At 40.0% G+C, this 22,978-nt stretch overlaps 1 protein-coding gene across 9 annotated transcripts in view; it reads right to left on the minus strand.

Annotated features, from left to right (window-relative positions):
- Nucleotides 1-611: 611 nt before the first annotated feature.
- Nucleotides 612-22,978, minus strand: part of ENPP2 (ectonucleotide pyrophosphatase/phosphodiesterase 2) — a 95,788-nt gene continuing 73,421 nt past the window's right edge. For 5 of the 9 annotated variants that reach the window (XM_081116344.1, XM_081116343.1, XM_081116349.1 and 2 more), the window contains 7 exons: nucleotides 20,725-20,776; nucleotides 13,393-13,529; nucleotides 12,044-12,179; nucleotides 11,293-11,370; nucleotides 8,376-8,508; nucleotides 5,983-6,139; nucleotides 612-1,218 (listed from right to left, as the gene is read on the minus strand). In XM_081116344.1, coding sequence (XP_080972470.1) covers nucleotides 1,048-1,218; nucleotides 5,983-6,139; nucleotides 8,376-8,508; nucleotides 11,293-11,370; nucleotides 12,044-12,179; nucleotides 13,393-13,529; nucleotides 20,725-20,776 — 864 coding nt within the window. In that variant the 3' untranslated portion in view covers nucleotides 612-1,047. Of the gene's footprint in view, nucleotides 1,219-5,982; nucleotides 6,140-8,375; nucleotides 8,509-11,292; nucleotides 11,371-12,043; nucleotides 12,180-13,392; nucleotides 13,530-14,859; nucleotides 14,926-20,724; nucleotides 20,777-22,978 lie in introns of all 9 variants that reach the window. The other 4 variants (XM_081116342.1, XM_081116341.1, XM_081116346.1 and 1 more) reach the window with 1 other exon arrangement.

Below are 22,978 nucleotides of genomic sequence, written 5' to 3' on the forward strand. Positions count from 1 at the left end.
ACACAGAGGTGAATCTTTCCTCATGACACAGTCAGAAGGACTGAAAATGTTTGAGTGATTTCCTTACTCTGTGATTCATTATTATTTAAAGCCATAACTGTGTCCATCTAAAATCACCCCACCTACCATTCAGACCCTTCTGTCATTGTATATTATTATTAGAACTTTTTACTTAGCACTTATTAGTATTTACCTTGATTGGTTCATTATACTTTTATGTCTCTATCTCATCCCACCATCTTAATTCTCTTTATTTCATCCATAGTTCTTAAGTTGATACCTTATACAGAATATATGCTTAATATAGTCTCAGGTGAGTCTAATACTTAGAGCTTTGAACCAACATGACCTATTCTTCCAAACTTCAAAATATTTTAAAAAGAGACAAGTGAGAAAGGGCATTACAGATTTTTTCTGCTTTCCCATAGATATGTACTAACCTATCTCATCCAGGCCACTGTAACTGAACACCAAGTGTGCCCCCTTGACTGTGTGAACTACTTTCAACTAGGAAGAGGGCCCACCCAATACAGGAAATGCATACCCTTCATGTATAAATACTCCCGAAGCAAACACTCCAATTCATAAGCAGAATAAAGGCCGAATAAAAGCAGGGAAAAAACTGAATGTGTGATTTATTATATTTAAGATTGGTTTATAAGGCTTAAATATGTCTGTCATAATTAACTGTAAATAAATGCAACTTTACAAAATCAGTATTTCAGTACAGTACAGGACTAAATGTGGCAACTGTGCATTGGAAAATTAATATTTCCTCAATGCAAATATCAAATTTGCAGCACCATTTAGAACCTTCCACTAAAAACGCAAGCTGCAGTATTTCTTACAAGCTCTACGCAGCACACAAGACTAACTAAGTCAAGCATTAGAGAAAAACAGTGGAGTCATTCAGGCGTAATATGTAAGATTTGGTACAGGATTAAAATACTAACATTTTTTTAATGTCCTGGTTTCAAATTAATAAATACAAAAACAATATAAAAATATACACCAGTTGATAAGACGGTACTGCAGGTGATCAGAAAGTTAAATCTCGCTCTCATATGTATGCAGGTATGTCTTTAGTGCCAGAATTTCTGAATAGCTGCGGCTGGTCTTTCGGAAGAAATCCAGACTGGTGAGATGTTCAATGTCCCGCACCCGAGCCGTGTGCATCTTGATGAGTTCTTCCACCCATCTCGACTCATCCTCTGAGCTCTGCAATGGAAACAGAATATGATCAGAGTCAGAATCTTCCAGAGGAGGTTCTCGAAATGCTCAGTCTGGTCCGAGTCCACGAATGACCTCTACGCGCTCCTGCACCCAGAGCCGATGTGTGTCATCCCATCCTGGTCCCCCCCACATTCCTGTCCTTAAGGCACCGCAAATACCAGCCCTTAGCTGTAAACATTCTCAACAGCAATTAGCTGTCCTAAATAAATGAGACACGGTGTGAAAGGGCATTTGACTCATTAGGTTCTCAGAACATAAATCAAAATTAGGGAAACCAAAGGTTTTAGAGAATTCAGTAATTTGTTTCTTTCCCCTGCTGTCAAATTACAGTGTTGAGCACAGAGCACAAGTGACTGGAATGTTCTTTTTCCTCCCCAGGAAAGTAGAGAGTTTGTGCCCAATGCACAAAATTATGTGCATTTCTAGTCTCTCGGAAGAACCTGCTACATCAGCTCCATCAGCTACTGGATTGCAATGAATTGATATTTCAATAATGAGTTTGACTTGATGCAGCTCAGTATATACACCTGAGGCCCAGGAGACCTGGCTTGGAATTGTGGCTGTACCACTTCTGGGCTATGAGACATTGGTCAAGCTAGTTGACCTCTGTAGGCTCAGTTTCTCTCTTGGTTCACAAAGATAATAATGCTTGCCTCTGCAGCTCCCTGGGAGGTAGGGAGCAAGGGGGGGGGGGAGAGTAGGAAAACAACATTATGGAAAAAAGAAAGAAAATCTCTTTCTGTCTTAGCTACTTGCCAACAACTGCCTCACCAGCACACATTCCAGAAGGACAGTCAGATGTCCCACACCAACCCATTTATTTCATGTCTAAGTTGACACCAAAAGCAATTCAGGAGAAGCAGTCCTTTACATTTTAAAAATAGCTTCTTTCACTTTTGAGGGAAGTTGAGAGCAAGAATGAAATCTGAGAGCTCTGAGAATTATGGAGAAATGCCTCCCTTCACCAGTAGGCATGAACCAGGAGGACCTTTGCAAATAATTTCATTCCCAAATGCCCCAGGAACTGCAATGGCTCCGAGAGTCTTTCTATAAGCTAAAGGGTGGCTGTGTGTCCCAGGGCTGAGAATGTTCGGACCTGCCCTCGCCCAATGCTTTTACCACTAGTGGTCTCAGTGAACCGGTCCCAAGAACCTGCAATGGGTTTTCTCGGAAAGCTCCAACCCACAGAGACCTGGACAGGGAGCTACAGCAGCTTGTGCCAGTGCTAAATATGTACCACGAGGGTGTTGGTTCAGGAAACTGATGCCCGGCCATCCCGGGCAAAAGGAAGAAACAGGAAGAAATTGCTTTGCAGACTGGAGAAGTAAAGATTTTAACCCTCCATGCCCCACCCTCCTAACCCAAGCTAACCAAGATCTCTGAGATTCACAGGAAAGACCTAAATATAACTCTACCCACAACGGTACTGACCAGTCCTCGGTGTGACCATATAATTAACGAAGTAGGAGGTCTCCAAAGCCTGCAGGACCCCCTCAGAGAAAGCAGAGTAAGCATGAAGCTATATTTTGGGAGAATTTTCATATTTAACTCATTTATTTGATTTTCAATGGTCAGTAAGTCTACTTTTTTCTTTGTAAATGCAGTCATTTGAATCTGTGGACAAGGGGTGAAAAGGTTTTTCCTAATTTAAATAGTGGCCAGCTGGGATCATAAGAATTCAGGAGGAAATCTGTCTTTTGCCGTTTCTTTCCTTGGGAAGTGATTTGCCAAACTCATTTGAGGGACGCTCTCTTTGGTTCTCACATGCTAAAATCTAGCCTCCAATGAATCATTAGGAAAGACTAGCTATGCTACGCATGAAAAAAAATGTCTCCTACCTGATGTTAGCAGGCAATCGACAGAAGCATTTGCTAAGGGAGACTCTAGTGTGAAATGCAAAACTAATAAAATTCAAATAAAAGTTCACGTGCACCGAGAGAGGAAAGAAGGAAAGGAAAACTTTAAGAATAAATAACGTAGAACATTAATGTAACCAAAAGCACAATCTGTGAACTTGCTTATTGTCTGTATTACTATGAAATTTTACTTTTCTCCTGCCTGCTTTCTCTGATTTTATCCCAATTGACTTTGAATTCAAGCCCTGGCAGTTTTAAGGTGAACATCAAAGCATGAACAGGTTTCTTTGTGGATAGGGGTCCTTCAATAAGAAGCTTGCTGGCCATGAACTCTACAAGAAATACCTCTAAGCCTTATGCAGAGTCAGGAACCAAGAAGGAGAGGAAGACCTATGAGAACATTAGTGGATTTCATTTGTCAGATGAAACATTCTCAGTGACTAAAGAACTGCTTTGACCTGAATTTAGAATAACATTTTCAAATTCTCTCATCACTAAATTCCCCTAATGACAGAGGAACTTGAAATGTATTCCCTAGGAACCTAGATATACCTTAAACGGCCTATTATGAGTCTGAAATGTTCTCTGTAATTTCCACTTTATCTTAAAAATGTATGACAATTTTGAATTTCACTCCATAACATGTGCTTGATTTTTTGCAAAAATTTTACCTCCCCACAACAGATTTTTAGTAAATCTGCAGTTCAAAGAAAGTATATCATGTTATACAGAGGAATTACACTCTTCTGGTGCCCTATTAGCTACTCTTGTGGTTATAAACAATCAAAATTGAGAAGGTTAAGCCAATATGTTGATCACAACTTGTCTCTCTTACAGTTCTCTTGCTTTTCCACCTCCCATCCAATTATTTCTAAGATCTTAATGATCCTTCCAGTGCAATATTGCTGCCTTCCACCCTTCTTTTTCAATTTCCAAGACCACAACCCCAGTTCAAGTTGTTACCTCAATCCCATGAAATGAATCTTGCCAAAGGCCATTGAGCGCCATGCTTGACCCCTTTAATTCAAATGTATCTCCCTGAAGCAGAGCCTACAATGTTGCTTTTATGTTTAAACATTTTTTCATGGCTTTTTAATGCCTCTGTAGTAAGACAAATTCCTAAATTTCCAAGGTTCCACTACAGAAATCTGATAAATTTGAAAGAGGAGGGGTTTTGGGCATCAGAGGCCTTGAATCTAAAGTTCTGCTCTCCTACTAACTAACCAGGTAACCATCTAACATACTTTTCCTTTATTACCTATATGTTTCTCAATAGATAATAAAAGGGGGTGGGGGAGAGCATATACTCTGCCTCATAGGGTAATTAGATAATTAGAAATACTTTATGTAAAGGACCTGCACAGTACTTGGATGGTCACATGTACTCAATAAATGGTAACAGCTCCTACTGCTCCTACTATGACTATTATTATTACTTCTTTTATCTTAAATTTGATTTCAAAAAAGTCTTAAAACCTTATCCAAACTGCTATTTATAAAAAGTCATGAAGATGTAAAGTACAGTACAGGGAATAGAGTCCATAACATTGCAACAACTAGGTATGGTGTTGGGTGGGTACTGGATTTACCAGGGTGATCACTTCAAAAGTTATATAAATGTCTAATCACTATGTCGTATACCTGAAACTATGATAATTAAATAAACTAAGTAATAATATAAAATAAAATATAATAACATAATAAACCAAGCTGTAATATTGTCGACTGTAATTGAAAAATTAAAAAAAACAAAAAAACACCTTTTTCCCCACTATTACTCTCATTCGCAGTATTCTGACCAAACTTAATTAGCTTTCTGGGCCGTATTTCAACTTGCTCTCTTTTCCTATCCCTTATTTTTTTTTGGATGTTCATAGCCTCAGTCTCCTAATTGAAACCATTGTCCAAAAGCCACGTTGGCCATGAAGCTAATCATCTCTGCTGATGCTATTCTCTGGCACTTTGCCTTGCAGTGTAGCAATGTCTGTACCTGCTTCATTTGCTCTCCCCCACTGAAGACTGACTAGAGTGGTGATTATGTTTAACACGCTACTGTTTCTCCCAGAGTACCTTACACAAGTTAGGCATCTGAGTCACGCTTGTTGACTAAAAATCTTCTTCAGTAGATTTCATCCCTGCTCCTTATATTACACGAAACAAAAGCATAAGGACCATTACTTCTAAAATCAGCCTTGGAGCACAGACACTTTACACTTGATTGGTGAGGCCTGGAATAACTGTGACTTGTCCCTGAGTGTGGAATTATTTCAGGGCCAGGGGAATATAGCATGGCTCCTGTCTACCTGCCTGGGGAGTTTTCATCCTGCCTCCACATAGGATTAAGAGAATCAGGAGCCATCTGTGTTATTTGAGAATGGGTGGCCCCCTAATAAATTCATAGCAAGTGAATCCTGATTTGTAAAGAATATATTCCCCTGTGTGTGTCTTTTAGAAATGCTTTTACTATGGAAATTTTCAAACATCCATAAAAGTAGAGAGACTAATATGATGAGTTCCCATGAACTCTTACCTAGTTTCAGTAACTATCAAAATTTTGCTACTTCCCTCTTTCTTTTTATGAAATCTGTGTCTTTTGCAAAACTCAAAACTCTGAGCACTTTCATCATTTGTCAAACTAGAACACATGAATAGAACTATGTTAAATGCATACACACACATTCACCCACACTCTTACACTGAAAAATAAAAAGCCATTAGAACACACAGCTCCCAAGTGTTAAGAGAAGTTTGCTTGGGTCCTTTCTTCTTTCCACTTGGCTGCATAGTCCAAATGTTCTACAATAAGTGTGTTCTGGTTCAACAGTGGGGATACAGATTGAGAAGTAAAGATGAGTTATGTAACCACATCCTAAAGGGCTCTCTCTGAACTCACATTGCAGCTCTCATCGTTGTCAGGTCTGTGAGGAAGGATGAAGGAGGAGACGGAGAGGGGGCCATCACATTTGTCTGCAGGCTGAGTGAAATCTAGGCAGCTGGTGAGGATGCTGTAGTAGTGAGTCGGAACGGGAATGGAACTGCCTTCCACATACCTGAAACAGGGTGATAATTACAACCGATGCAGTAGCTTTCCTTTTTAGGTGGTGACCAGTGAATATCACCTAGGCCACTAAAAATATTTCCCACTCAATTGAATTATTTTTCTCTTCTAAGAACCACCCCACTTCTTTATCTCTGAACATAATGTTTTGCTGCCTGGACTCCCCCTCTCTCTCAATCTGGCAAAGTAAAAAAGATATTCCAGGAAAAGAAAACAGCTTGAATCAAGACTTGGATGCTGGACATGAATAGAACAATGTAGCAGAAATGTAAGGCTGGAAGAGACAATATATTCCAAATTATGGAGGGTTCCAAGTGACAAGTTGTGGAGTTTGTTATAAAAGAGACATAAAATCTTATGCTAACCAACAAAATAACCTTCTTGATTAAATATCATATAAGGAGCAATGCTTCTCCCTAAATCAGGGAAGAGGGTGTATGCCTTAAAACAAAGTCCCAGCCCTAGCCGGTTTTGTTGAGTGGTTAGAGCATTGGCCCTTGGACTGAGGGTCCTGGGTTTGATTCTGGCCAAGGGCACATACCTTGGGGGCAGGCTTGATCCCTGGCCATACCGGGGGCATGCAGGAGGCAACCAATCAATGTGTCTCTTTCACATCGATGTTTTTCTCTCTCTCTCTCTCCCTTTCACTCTCTCTGAAAAAGCAATGGAAAAAATATTCTCAGGTGAGGATTAAAAAAACCAAAACAACAACAACAACAAACAAAGACCCAGTTAGTCATGACTGCCATAAATCATTAACAGCCTTTTGAATTATCTTCAGGGAAGGAGGCTGATTCCAGCAACTGGACGTTCTGGCTTCGGCAGACTTGCTGACTCTCAACCATAAAAACCAGACCTCCACATGACCAGTTTCATGATAATCATTGGAACAGACTGTGCTGGCTTATGAACTTTCAGCCCCTTTACCCCTATTTATTTGTTCTGCTTTCCCTTTCCCTCTTGATAAAAATCCCTGCCTGAACTGAGATATTAAGATGGGCTTTAGGATGAGAGTACTGCATCTTCTCAGGTTGTCAGCTCTTGAATAAACCACTTTCCTTTCCACCAGCGCCTGTATCATGATTTTAGCTTTCCTTGTGACAGGCAGCCAGACCTGCGTTTGGTTACATTTGGGCATTATTGTTTAGGCAGTAACACTTCCTTGAGGGTTTCTGTGCTAGGGAATGTCATTATAAAATCCACATTTCAGTGAGATAACTTTCATAGTTGTACAAAATGTGTCAGAGAGAGGAGACACTGAAGCCAGGGGAATAATAGCCTTTTCAAGCCACAGTAAGATCCTGAACTGGGTGCAGAGAACTCACTTACTAAAGGAAATATCAAGGACTGAGTGTTAGTGATAAGCCTGGAGGTATAAAAAATCTTTTCTAATAGAACGAAGTAGAGAAATCATAATCTTACCTGGTGTTCTATTATCTTAATTGTAATCATTTTCAAAATATTGAAATTATGATTGAACTGATAACATAATTTTAGCTAAAAACTATAACAATGATCAGCAACAAAATAAATGTACAGCTATGATGAAATTTCTCTTATGAATGACTGGAAAGGGAGTAAGATAATTTCCACTTTATTAGTTATCTGTATGAGAAAATAGCATTTTCACTAATTATCTGTAAATCACAATTAAACCTTCTTATATTTTGTGCTGCTTTGATTGTTCCATGTATATATAAAATTAAATGATGACATATGAATTTGTTGTATTTGTATCTTCTCCACCAGACTATAAGTTCTTGGTGACCAGAGTATTCTTATCTTATTATATCCCCAATAACACCACAGAGGATAGAAACTATATTCAATGAAAGTCTATATGCAATTTCCTGCTGAGATGTACTAACTCAGAAAATCTAAGGGATTCTAAAAGTCCCCCAAATAATGAAGATATGTGAAAATTATCATCTTCCCACAAAAGAGTTGTTGAAGAATAAATGGCAAAAAAAATTTTTAAACCCTTTGATACATTTCCTTTCCTAGAATGGAAAAGCACGTTTATTTACCACAAAACCCCATTCCATTCCAACCACTAATGCCACACTTAATCAAAGGTCCAAAAGAACTGAAGAAATCACAAAGAGATTCAAAAAGCAAATGATTTAAGGTGTATTAGCTCTTCTCCAGTACATGAATCTTTGGAAAATAGTCTTGAGTGAGATACTGGAATTTAAAAGTCACAGACTGAGTGGAAATGAAAAGCTTACTGTTTGATTTTGTCCTGTGTGTCATGTAAGCCATCGTAGTCATAGTCAAAAATGGGTCCACTTATCACATTAACTCCATTCCTTTCTGAAGCATATTTCTTCACCAATACCCTTTGGAAATAACTCCAGACTCCTGTGCAAAGACAAAAATCAAATCTTCATGAATAAAACTCCTTGCTTTGGCTAAATTTTCTCGAGTGCATTCTATTAGCTAAGAGACATTAGAGCTATTATAATTCCTGAGAAGAATCCATCCTAAAGCATTAGCTGTGTGTGTCATTTATGGACCAACAGAGAGAAAGATACGGAAACACTGGTAGGGGAATTTGCCCTAGCCCAATAATTCAGGGAAGGATTTGCAGATGAAGTGGTTACTGAGTTGAGATCTGAAGGACAAGTGGGTATTTCGTAAGCCAAGAGGTGGAGAAAGAACATTCCAGGCAGGGAGAACAGTATGTACAAAAGTGGAAGTACAATATTTGTGAAAAATTGAAAAAAGGCTTTAATCTACCTTCTATTCCTTCATGATCCCATAGATATGCTAGTTCTCAGTTTATGTCTCTAGCCCTGACAGAGCTCCAGATATGCTATCCAACCACCCATCTTTTGGTCCAATTGAATATCTAGAGCAAGACCTAGCCAGTTTGGCTCAGTGGTTAGAGTATCAGCCCACGGACTTAAGGGTCCCAGATTTGATTCCAGTCAAGGGCACGAGTACTTTGGTTGCAGGTTCTATCCCTGGCCCCAGGCAGGGAGCATGTGGGAGGCAACCAATCAATGTGTCTCTCTCACGTCTCTCTCACATCTCTCTCTCTCTCCCCCTCTCTCCCCCCCTTCCACTCTCTCTGAAAAGTAATGGAAAAAATATCCTCGGGTGAAGATTAAAAAAAAAAAAAAATCTAGAGCAAAAATTTATCCAAACAGAATTCTTGATTTTCCTTCCCAATCTTGCTCCAATTCTTGGCTTCTCCATCATAGTTAATGGCACTCCCACTCACCCAGATGTTCAGATCAAAATCCTCAGAGTCATCCCTGGCTTCTCTCCTTACTTCATACGCGTGTGAACAAGTCCTGTCAGTACCACCTCCAAAATACATCCCAGTCGTCCAGTCTGACCACTTCTCACCATTTTCACCCCATGCACCCCGGTCTAAGTTACTGTCCCCTCTGCAATAAACTACTACAAAAGACTACTTCCTGGGCTCTCCGTAAGAAACTCTCACTTCCCTGCAGCCTGTTCTATACATAGGTAGATTCTTTGACACCATAAATCAGGCTGTAGCACACTCCCCCCCAACACTCATTCCTAGCACTCCAGATGATTTACCACTGTATGTAATGAGAAGAAAATCCCAACTCTCCACTCTAGACCCCACCCACTTCCATGGCTTTGCTTCCTACCCCTCTCCCCTCAGGGACCTGGCTTCTTCCAGTCCCCAACCTTGCCAACTTGTTTCCAACTACACTTTTGCCTTTGTTCTTCCTTTTGCCTGGAAAACTCATTCCCTGATCCATGCGAGTCAGGTTTTTTCTTCGCTACTCATTTCTGGGTTTCAGGGTCACCCTCTGCACAGGACAGAATTGCCCTCTCTAGCTCCATTTCACATTACCACCAATCTGAGGGGCAGGAAAGGAGCCAAATAAAAAATAAGAAAGGCAAAAAAGAAAAAAAAACAGGAGAAAACAGGAAAGGCAAAGGATGCATTGGTTCCAAAGTCAGAGTCACCTTCCTAAGCTCTAGTCCATGTGCGGGTGGTGAGGTGCAGACTGTCACCACTTCTTACCTCCCCCATTCAAAAGTCCGAGGCCATTTATCCTGTGGCTTCTGATACCTTCGGATACTCTACTTGGAGTGAGAAGGGGGCCCCAGAGCCAAAATACTACAGATAATTATTTGCAATAAAGAAAGGAGGACAGTGGGAGAGAAGTTCAAGTGTTAACTTAAGCATAAAAACTGGAGAGGCAAAGAGGGAAAGAAATAACAATGTGGACAGTCAAAAGGCCAAACCCGAGGAAGTGTGGCATGTGGGAGAGCCATGCCCCGGCGAAGAGCAGTGAGCCCTCTGCGAAAGGCCCTCGGCCATGCCAGCCCCGGGTGGCACCGAGCGTTTCCTTCATCCCTGCTAGGTCAAAAGGCATCAGGAGGAATAAAGAACTCCAGGAAACATTGATTTGTGGAAATTAAAGGAAGCTGCATTTCGTGGAATACTATGACCATGTATCGAAGTGGGTTTCTGAAACACCTCTCAGATGGGCTGGGGAAGAAACCAGGAAACCTTCTAAGAGCATACTTTAATTTTTATATCAGTCATAGCATCACTATCACCTACAAATATATATGCCATGTGCAAAGAAATAATGAGTGTCCAGAGAAACTCAGATAATTTGCAGAGCTCTAAAAACATCTGAATTCAATACTCTGATGATTAAGAAGACAACTAAGCTCTTACTATGTTTCAGGGTCAATATTTAGAATACATCATCACCATCATCCTGAAGGAGAGGAGTACTAGTAGTTTTTATTGGAACATTCAACAAATAGATGTAGATGATGTTGAATGTCAAGTGGCCTCTAAATTACAGAGAAGTCATTTTTAACCAGACATATAATGAGTGCTGAAGTAGAAAGTACACCAGATCAAAAGGAAAACACAAACTTGGTTTGGTTCAGCTTTTACCATTGTGATCTGGGTCACTTTTTGTGACTCAATTTCTTAATTATTAACAATGGATAAAGAATCTGCCCACCTCTGTTACAGATTCATATTTTGGATTAAAGGTAGAGAATTTACATGAAAGGTCTTCAAATATTACAAAGGCTAAACACAAAAGGTAATATAGAGGTAGGAAAGTTAAGTGGTAAACTTGGAAATACTTTTTCATAAATAATAATTTACTAGGTAAATATTGGACTTACGTTTGAAAGCAGGATACATTGGAACCATGTTGGTTACAAGGAATGTATCATATTTGGCTTCTGGTGAAGAGCTCAGATCTAAACATTAGAAAAACAAAAGTGTCCATTATTTACCAAAACCTCTATCAATAAAAAAAATCAGTCTTCTGAAATAATCTAAACTGCCTGAAGTGAATGAATCTACTCTTTTATTCCTACTCAGTCCTTCCTTAATATAGAATTTCCTACTTCCCCTCTCACTCAATCTCTTCCCTTCACTTGCTTAATATTCTCTCAAAAAATGTTTACAATGCTTTTTCTTCCCACCTAGTCTTGGGTCTACTAAATATTGTGGAAAGAAGTCCTTGATTTCACTAGTGTAATTTGGACTTTAGAAAAATGTCATCAAGCCAATGAGAGATCATCAAAAGGCCTCATGTAGTCTAAAGAGATCACCTCTATAGTATTTTATAAATAATATCTTACTGATTTACTATTTCACTTTCAGATTCTCACTTAGTGATACGAAGAGGCACACAGAATATTTCCTTGCACTTTAGAATTTCCCTGGAGATTAAGATTTGTGAAAGCTGGTCTCTTTTCTGACCAGTCTGGAAGGATCCCATAGAAGCTCACCCCTTCAGTCTCTGGAGCTGCTCTCCTGAAGAAAGCCTGAAAACCACTGAAGTCTTAAAATACCAAGTCGCACACTCCAGACTCCACAAAATAACACCCCTCTTGAGTGGTCAGATCCTGATACTCTATAACTTACAAGGAGGGAAGAGAAATCCATAAGACATCTGTTTATCATTTTTGTAGGCCAAACAGCTCTGACTGAAACTTGGAGAAACACGAACATCAGGCCGGACACAGTTGGTCAGGTGCTCAGGGATGCTGGAGACCTCAGCCTGCAGGGCGAGTCAGAGGTGTTCAGTGATGACATCGCAAAGGCACATCAGACCGGCAGTGACATACTGACACCAGGCTGTTCGGTTACAATCAGCATTAACACCCCTCTAGCTTTTACCATAGCTCCTATTCTGGTACTCTGACTCCTTAAAAAATAAAAAAGACTTCAGTTTTAAACACAGGAAGCCAGTAATTTTCAAACTCTTATCTTTTTAGCAGCAGAATTCTCTTGATAAAGTCTTAAGTTAAACAATATATCCAGCAGGAATCCCACTGTTGAAATAATAAATAGGGTTCCACAGAAGACACTTAAAAAATAACACTCCGGCCCAGCCAGCGTGGCTCAGTGGTTGAGCGTTGACCTATGAACCAGGCTGTCACAGTTCGATTCCTGGTCAGGGCACATGCCCAGGTTGCAGGCTCAGTCCCCAGTAGGGGGTGTGCAGGAGGCAGCCGATCAATGGCTCTCTCATCATTGATGTTTCTATCCCTCTCTCACTCTCCTTTTCTCTCCCTCTCAAATCAATGAAAACATATTTTTAAAAAATAATAACACTCTGAAAAATAATATAGACTTTGTGAAAAGAAAGATTGCATATACATAATGTATGTGTCAGAGCAACACACATGCACACAGTACAAATTAACAAGAAGCTGTGTTTGGGGTAGTGGGAGTACTCAGTTGTATTCAGAAATTAAAAACATATTCTCAGCTGCCAAATAAATCTTTCTAATTCCTGATATCAACTTACCTTCATCAAAACTGAAACTTCAATATAAGACTTTTATTAAAAAACAAATAAGATGCTGATAGTGGGAGGCTGTGTGTGGTGGGGGTGGGTATATGGGAACTCTGTGTCTTTTCCACCCTGTTTTGCTATAAGCCTAAACTGCACTAAGAAATAAAGTCTATGAAAACAAACAAATCTTGGTGACTTCTGTAACTATTGGGCAATGACAAGCAGAGTAAAAGGAACTTAAAGAATTAGTATGTCCCCTTTGATATTTAACATATTACCATGGAGTTATTAGAACATTGCATAAAGTCTAGTTCAAAATATCTTGCAATGGATCCAACACAGGATTTTCTTTTTATCAGAAAAAAGTGAAAATCTTTTCTAAGACAAAAGTCTGTTAAACAAGTAATTATTATCTGAATGCAAGGAATGAAATCACATGAAGAATTGTATAAAACCCAATTTTCTCAACGACCTGTTTGGAAACAGTGTATGACGTCCAGAGTGGCATTTGGAATATCTCACTATAACCACTTTCAAAATCTGTATGATACAAGATATCATATCTAGTCCGATAAAGCACTGCAGGGCGTCCATAGAGGAGGTGTCTCTCTAGGAAAAAATAAAAATAAACTGTGTTAGACACAAATTAGACCACATCAAATGTTAAAGAAATATTGGAAGAGACTTCAGTTGTCCAAAATTTGCTAGCTTACTATTAATAACGTAGAGCTCCTTCTCCTTAATTTAATCAAGTATTTTCCTAACGCTTTTGTGGTTTATCTGATCACCTAAGCATGGGCCAAGGCTTACAGTTACCAAAACTATAATGCAAATACCATATTTACTTTAATGCCTTTTTTTCAGTTGCAAAGGATTTTAATCTGTATAGGAAGGAAACATGGTTAGCAAATTTTGCAATGATTCAGCTGAATGAGCAGTCAATAGGATTGATTTTTGTGGAATTAATTCATTTGACCCCTGAAAAGGCTCATCAAATTAACCAATGATTTAATTAAGAGGAAGGCACCCTTTAATCATTAGCTGCAAACAGCAACTCAAATATGCATTATTTCAGCATAAACAATGAGTAGTAATGAGCATTTAAAGTAAGCAGCTTCGTCACATGGAACAAAACTCTTTAGGTAAGAAATTAAAGAAACATGTATAGATAAAATAAGTGGGCATTCAAAAGCATCCTTTAAATACAGAAAAGGGGAGGTCATCAGTTACTAAAGAACTCAAATAAGACCCAAGCATGTAGATTCAGACCTCCAAGAGAAAGTTCTTGTCTTAGGAAAAAAATAGGGTCTGAAATCTTACTGTTTTAGGAAGAAGAGATAGCAGTTTCGTGTGCAGACTTTCACTCCACACCCATAATAACTGCCTGGAGCTTGATCTGCCCGGTTTGGATGGGCTGAAGTCAGAACTCCCATAGATTCTTGGAAATTGGGGTCTTACAGACCAAAATATTTAAAGATTGAGGTATTGAGTTTTAGGCAACTCACAATTCCCTAAGTGATCATCAAAAAAAATTATGATTATTTTTATTAGAGAAAATCAGTTCTGGCAGTCACTTATTAAATTATTTATACATGCTGCTTTAATTAAAGCATTACCAGTCTATGCAAGTAACAGAGGAAACTCTTCATAGAATACTTTGCAAGACCCTCCCCAAGTAGAACTGCTGATTTGAGGCAAAGCGACCCACACTGTTACAGCACAAGCCTGTTCTGGGGAGTCTGGGTCCAGCACTGCAGTAAATGGAGAAGCCTTGGGTAAGCTGCCAAATTTGGGGGCCCACCCCTAAGAATTAGAACATAATATGATAATATTATATAAATGAAATATAATGAAAACAAACAAAAAGCCAGCAAATCATAACAGTAGTACTTGGGGGCAGTAAACCAAGTCAGACTTTCCTCCAAAACTCAAACCAAACCTTTTCTAGGTTCAAAATTTCCATTAGTGTTTTCCTTTTTGTTGCCTCTGAACTTCCTGGTTTCAGCTGGAAGCAGAAGTGTCAAAATTCTTTGAGAAGCTATTCTCTTTTTGGCATTCAAATGTTAATGCTTACCAAACACATTCTTTCCAGTTCAAATGCAAACGTCGCGTCCAGTCTATCCCATTAAGGGATGGCAGCAGCCATGTCTTGCCCTGCAACACCTCTCCTCAGAGCAGCCACCAACCAACCGTCCTGGACAATCTATAGACTCCACCCATTCTAGCTCCCCCTCCAGTCCTCCTCTATTGCCATCTCTCAACATGACACTCCACTCCATGAAGGCTGATGTATCTGCAACACTCAGCTCATGACGGTTAGGAACTCATGATTGTTATAAAAACTATGCTTTTATACATGTGATTCCCTTTCTCTCTACCAGGAATAATTTCTCCACCAATCCCACCACCTATCTACCTTCAACTTTTTCATTAATGTATTCCCCCTCATCAAACATTTACTGAGTACCTTCTTTCTGCCAGGCCTTGGGCTATAGAATAGATACACTAGGCAAAGATAATTAAGATAGAACTCTTACCCTCAAATAGCTCTCAGTTCGAGGGGAGAGACCAACACGGCACACTATATCAGATATCTACAGAGTGTAATGGGAATGCACAGCGTGACGAATGCCAGGGGTGGGGGTCAGGTAACATCAGTATGGTCCTCAGAACCATAGGAAGCTAAGCCAGGTTGACCTCACATCCCGGTCTATGCCTATTGCCCTGGCATAATTGTTAATAGTGCCTCTTTTCATACACAAAAGTGGATGACAAATAATATGGTCACGTAGTTCAGCCCTCGTGGAAGAGACATGAGGAAGAGAGGGTGAGAGGGGATAAAAGGGGAAGAGGCATCTTAAGATCCACTTTCTCCTGAAAGATTTCCCCAGTTAAGCTTCTCCATCTCTTCTGCTCTGCATGTAAAGACTTAATTTTCTTCAGAAATGTGCACTTCCAAGCTATGCATAACTGCAGTGTTCGGCACACAGCTGAAGCACAGATATATCATAGGGACTAATTTTTTCTCAATTGTTTACTGGGCAAATATGACAGGAAGAAAAAACAATGTAGTGGTTTCAACAGTTTTCTAAAATCCAACCAAGGTCCCCAACGGACCCAAAGAATTTACTTGAGTCTTCCTGAAGCAAAATTGTTTCAGCTAAGAAAGAGGTAAAATAATCTTTACAGTAAGAAATATGAACTTTAAAATCCAGAATCAAAATTTAGACTTTCCTTTTCCAGTTTATCAGAGTATCAAAGAAGCACAGACTCTTGGTCACAGCCTGACTCTGCTGCTCTTTGTGACATCTTGGGCAAGCCACCCATTGCCTTTCTGTTTAGCTAACGTCCCTAACTTGACCCATAGAGAGCATGCCTGAATCTCAGTCTATGGACACATAAACTCTTCCCCTTGAGACCAGCCACCTGGAGACAAGCCTGAGAGCCTCTGCTTTGGAAACATGTTTGTCGTGACTTCTTGACATGGATCTAGTGCAGTCCGTATCTTCCCGTTAGGTCCCTACTCCACGGAATTCCAGGCAGAGCCTTCAGGCCACACCCCAGTTCCCTGTTTACAACAGTCTCTGGCATTTTGGGTACATGCCAAGATTCTCCCTCAGATACCACACTTGGCAAATGCTGTAAGTCAAGTCTTTTTAAGTGGTGCGGACTTGCCCCGAGTCATTTCCTTGTCTTCCAAAACTTGGCCATCTAGACTTTGTGTGTCTTCTCCCTCCTCAGCGTCCTGCTTCAGTCCCACAGATTAGCTGGCTGATTTGAGAGGCACATGAAAATCTTTCCTTTTTGTTTTTTTCAAACATTCCTTCCCACAATAATGTACTTTTACGTTTTACCACAAAATCTCTGCCCAGAATCTTCCGTTTTCCTACCTCCTTCGCCTTACAAGTGCCTCCTATCATTTCCTACCTTGTCAGCCTCCCCTGGGATTAGAGTCAATGCGTCCACTCGTGCCCTTTCTTTCTTACCTCAGCCTTTAAAACACTACATGGTAATTCATCAACTGGCTAAATCTCATAAGAACAAGAATTTGTTGTTGTTGTTGTTCATTGCCTCTCCACCCCCTATAATATCAAGCACATACTTCTTGGTAAATACTTGTTGGATAAATATCTCCTTGGTAAATACTTGTTGAAGGCTTGTTTTAGTCTTTGAAACTACTGTTCTTTATGATTATAAATAATTAGATTTCTAATATGACCTGCCAAATATAACCCCAAGAGATAGACTAAGCAGATGAATATCTCCACTTTACTGAGAAAGCCCTGGAGATTCATGATTTGAGGAAGGTAATTCGGCTCCACAGCAGCACCCAGAGTCTCGGTCTCCACCCTCCTGGCCCATTACTCTTCTCGCTGGCATTTGAGCCGTCTCAAATGGACGGGGACTGCTGGCTTATCCTAGTGGAGGGCAAGCTGCAATGAAGGGTGGGCTGCGCCTGAGCACACGCTGTGCCTGAGTCATGCCCTCTGAGACCTTACTGAGGCCAGCAAAGTGTATCACAGCAACTAGGACTTCAGAAACCACTTCCAAACTCTTATCTGCATGGAGACGCTCTTTTGCCACAGTCTCTGTCCAACCCTCAGAATAAGAAAGATTTTTCACGAGACAGTACAGGGCCTTTAGTGTCAATAGACCAAGGGTTAAAAGTCATCTCAGCTCCTAATAGCTCTGTGATTCCATAACTTAACCTCCCAGGGTCTCACAGTTCACTGGGGTGTTGTCCATTCATCCGCTGAGTCAATGTCTCAAAGAAGTGAGTTTTCGTTGCAAAGTAAGTTTGCCAAGACATTAAGTACATGTGATTCAGAAACAGCAAGTCATGCAATTAAGATCCAGAATTCACCACATACCTAGGAATATTACGGCTTTAGCAAGCCCTTTGGACCACTGTTTTTGAAGATTATGTATTCTTCCTCTTCATTTTTAGTAAAGGACTTGATTCTATACCAGTTTAAATATCTATAGCGAAATACGTAGGGCAAAATATTGCCTAGGGTTAATTTACTACAATTTTCTTTTGTTACCTCAAATACAGTTCCTGGGTTGTTTCATTACTGTTATGTACAGCTTTTACATGTGTGTTTTGTATAGATGTATGAGTGTTTTTATGGCAGCATATGGCATTAAAATAGCCACATATGAATGTTACAAAAGGAACGTGCATAGCACGTAGTTTATTCTGAAAAAAAAAAAAAAAAATCAGCTACCTACAGGTGTGTTTAAAAAAAACTAGGAGTAAAAATAATAAAACTTTACATTTGTATAGAACTCAAGGTCTGAAAAATGCCTAAAAGTTTCAATATATATTCAGAGATATCCAGAAGGGGGAAGCAATTACTCCTAACACGCACGTGTGCACTCACACACACACTGGCTTGAATTCATGAGGTTCTACTCCAGAAAGCAGATATTGAATACTCCAGGTGGGAGACTACATTTAGGACCCAGGAAACACCATGAAGACCTGAAAGGACTCTGATCATAAAAATGTCACTTTGCAGCTGAAGAAATGATGGAGGTAGCATCCTTAAGGAGGCAGACAAAGACGGAGAGACAGAGAGACAGAAAGAGACAGGAGAGAGACTCCCGAGGCTTATAAGCATTCCACACACTAAACAAGGAAATGCTTTGTACCTAGTAAGACAAGGAAATGTAATTATTTTTATTGCATGTAATAGTTTTAAGGTCTCTCTTGTATCATTAAAGGCTATCCCAATGGACTGTGAACAGACAAAGGAGATGTGCCACCAGGATCCTCCCCTGATATTTCCTGGCACCAATAGGAAGTCATTCCTAGGAAACTATTGGAGACACAGCTGACAGAACCAGACTTTTCAGAGGAATCAGTTCCCAGCCCAGGGTGAGAACTTAACAAATGCCCATGAGGGCCCATTTCCATGAAAGTATGTACATGTGAAGCTTCAGTGATGGAAAATCGTCTTGAATTAAGACACTTAGGCTCACCTCTGAGCAGATCGGTGGATGGGTGAGGTCACTAAGGATAGTCCTCCAGCTCTGAAAGGCAATGACTCACCTAGAAGACATGTCTCTTGTTTTCATGCTCAGAAGTTTGAGGCTACTGTTTATGCTGAGCTATGGGACTGATTTTGTCACATGAGCACACTGCCACCAACAAACTAAATGCCGATTTTTTTTTCTCCCAGATGGAAATGTTTTAGTGTCAGGAAGAGCCAGAGCTTGAGTCAGCAAACACATGGGAGTCAATTTAAAGTTATCCTAACTCCGTTTCATTAGTGATTTTAGAAGAGGAACATCTCAGCATTATTTCTCCGCCTTGGTGATGGTATATTTGAAAAGCACAAATCATGAGCTTCCCCTGGACCCTGGCCGCATCCCAATATTTCTAATTATAATGCCACTGCAGTCCACGAGAGGTTAGATGATAAACATTTCAAATCCCTTCTAGAGTGTGTGAAGGATCTGCGTCCCTTCCACCAACCAAGCCCTATCTTCAAAGCTGTGTTCGTCCAATTATATGTCAAAGAGTCTGTGGGTTCTATGATCAAAGAAGAAGGGGGGCTGTGGTGATGCAGAAAGGAAAGAGGAAATAAGATGAAGATCTTTATAAAGAGGGAAAATAACTAAATAAAATCTTCTATTGGTTTCCTTAACCTTTACTTAATCAGATTGGAAGCAGCACATGTGATAAACGGAACCACATGTCAGCTAATAACCTAAGCACTGCTCTCAGGAGAAACTGACTGTGTGCATCTTTACTGCGCGACTCGGGGCTGCTGTGCTCGGGTTCTGTTTCCTTTTTATAGACTTTTAGTCATTCCCTTGCTGATACAAGATACTCTCCCATCCACTGCAATAAACTGCATAGGAGCATGTCCCTCCTCTTCTGGTTTCTTCTAATTTCCTGGAATTTCAAAACCAGATGAAAGAGCTTGTGGGGTAGATGCATTATTGTCCTTAATTATTGCTTCCACCCATTGCCATGTGACTTACAGGACAAGGTCCCCATCAAAAGAACGTGCTTCTTCATGTACCCTGCTTTCATCAGTGAACTAACTGTGAAGCTAACAAACACCTCATAAAAGCAGAAGCCTGAGACCCATTACATGGTCCCGCCGTACCCCCTTCCCTCTGCCATGAAAAGGGCATGTGCCAGCCAGGGGCCCAGGACCACGAGCACACACGAGGCAGAGCCACGCGGAGCCCGCAGTCAGCATACTGGCATGTGAGCGAGAAATGCAGCTTTCTGGGTATAAATCACTGAGATTATTGTTTTTTTCACAAGCTTGCAAGAATTGACTAATACATGCATGTTATCACTGTACGTAACATAGGAGGATAAGCTGAGGCTCCAGATGATCCTCGCGTGAAAAGGGAGCCCTGACTCGGCCCCTCCTGTCCCTCTCCCCGCCACAACACCCACACTTGCCTCTCCGTGTGAGCTACAGCACAGGTGCCAGCGGCTGTCATTTGTAATTGTGACTTTCAGTCCCTTCATAGAAGTTCCCATCAGCGCCTTAACTTATGACCCATCAGCTACACAATTGTATGTTTGCTTATTAAAGGGCTTGAAAGTTACTGAAGAAGAAGAAAAAATCTAATGGAATTTTTCAATTACCCAGCTGGCATCTGTGTACATAGACTAAACCAATACCCTTTGCCAGATGGATATGGAAGTCATTTTGCCATCCAAATTTGAATTTTAAAATATATCGTGCTTACACTATGAAATAAATAAGTCTCTTCAATTTTCGAAAACTGAAAAACAAAGCTTATCTGATTGCTTTTTCCATCAACCCCTTACCTTCCGTGGATCCTTTTACATGAAGGCGTTTGTTGAGCTCTTCCAGTTTGTTCTTCGTGTGTGAAAACCAGAAAGAGAAAAGAGAAGAAAAATGCAAATCAGAAATATTCCTCCTTTCCTGTAACCTTGTCTTTACTTAGTAGCCTGCTGAATTCAAAACAAGATCCTAAATGCCATCAGTATTATAAACTCAGTAGAGGAATTACAATTTTCTCTCAAATTGACATCCCCTTTCTAATAGTTCTATGGTCATGGCACCTTCTTTAATCTCTCCATGACTTTGATTTTCCTTTTCCTAAACCGCATAATCGAGGTACCAACCTCCCATGCCGGTAATGATGAGTATTTGGGCACAGATATGTAAATTAATTCAAAAGGTACCTTAATGTTTCAGATGAATCCTTAGGTATATTAAAGTGATTCCTGAGCTAATTTATGAAATTGCTTTTTCCAACACTGAAAAGGTAATGACTCAGCAGTTCTGAAAAGTAATGGCTCAGCAACTCTACCCTTCACTATATATCTGAGACTATCTAGCATATGTGTACAAGAAGACATCTGCAATCATGTCTATTGCAACATTGTTGGAGGAGCTAATCATTGGAAATTACCAAATGTTCTCAAATAGGAAAACGAACAAAATCATTATGACATATTTTTTCAATTAAATATTAACTATTAAAAGTAAAAGTGAGCCCTAGCCGATGTGGCTCAGTTGATAGAAAGGTTGCCAGTTAGATTCCCGGTCAGGGCACATGCCTGGGTTGTGGGCTTGATCCCCAGTGGGAGTTATGCAGGAGGCAGCCGATTGGTGTTTCTCTCTCACATCCATGTTTCTCTCTCTCTCCCCCTTCCTCTCTCTCTCAAAATCAATAAAAATATTTTTAAAATAATAATAAAAGTAAAAGTGAATGAGCTAAAACTTATGTATTAACATTCATAAATCTCAAAAAACATGATAAACAAAATAATTTCAGGACACATATAGTTTAATAGCACTTACATAAAAATTATAATATGCAAAACTATACTATAGGTTATTTTAGGGAACTATACTAAAGATTAATTAATATATCCGTTAAGAGATACATGTGTTAGAGTAAAAGTATAGAGACTTTCATAAAATTATACACTATATTTAGGATACTAGTTACCTTTGGAATAGGAAGGAAGTGAGATTGGGGGAAGGAGGGTACACATGGAGCTTCCACTGAATCTGTAATACTTTCTTTCTCATGATGTGTGTATTGAGGTAGTCATTTTATTAATCTCTATGCCTTTCCAATATGTCTGTTGTTTTTTATGAAAAAGAAGGTAGTCTTTGGAGGAAATCCATAGACAAAATAAAGACGATCCTTTACGCCTCCGATATAGCTTAAAATAACATATCCAAAATATTTCTTATTCTCTAAAAGAAAGGTAATTCGGAGAGCAAGATACAACTAATAGATTCCTCCAAACTTATATTTGGACTCCAGAAACCACTTCCTGTTGATTTTGGCAATGCGGCTTCTCCAGCTGAGGTCTGAGAGCAATTATCCTCATTGGTTCTTATCAGGAGCAAAAGTAAGGTGAGGGATGAAGGGAAAATTGGATTAATTCCTCCAGGGGTGAGATCCCAAGCTGGGGCTCCCAAGCCCATAGGAATTCTGGAAGGTGGCAAATGGCAAGGGATGGGATGGGATACCTAGAACTATTTTACATTTCTTCGAGGTATAACAGAAAGATCACAGGTTTACCCATAATAAAACCACACATGCAAAACTAACATTTCTTTGCTTTGTGTTGGAATCACATGAACTCAGTGTGGTAACACCGTAGTTTCTTGCTGTCAGAAGCACTGATTGGCAACTATAAAGGCCTTCGATCTATATAAATTTCAGCAAACTATTGCTTAACACTAGTACTTTGGTATTCAAAACTGTCCAAACACAATGTGCTGGGTAGGCTCTATTTGCACCCCCACCCCACCCCATCCATGTTGTACCCTTCCCTTCTCCGCTCTGTGCCCTGAGAAACTGATGTCTCAGAATAGCATCAAAAGAGAAGGCTTGCTCTCTGGCTTTTAGTTGGGCTTCACCAATAGGAGGCACCAGCAGGTGATTAAAGGAAAGACAACAGGGGCTATTAATTCCCCCAGCCTGCTCCCTGCAAGGTTACAGTGTGTTGGCTGCACCTATCAACCTAATCCCATAGTTCCGCCCTACATAGCTCTCTCTCCATGTTCTCGTGACTGCTCCCCTGCTTAATTGTT

This window comes from Miniopterus schreibersii (assembly GCF_964146895.1).
Source record: "Miniopterus schreibersii genome assembly, chromosome: 17".
In the NCBI taxonomy this organism is placed as follows: Eukaryota; Metazoa; Chordata; class Mammalia; order Chiroptera; family Miniopteridae; genus Miniopterus; species Miniopterus schreibersii.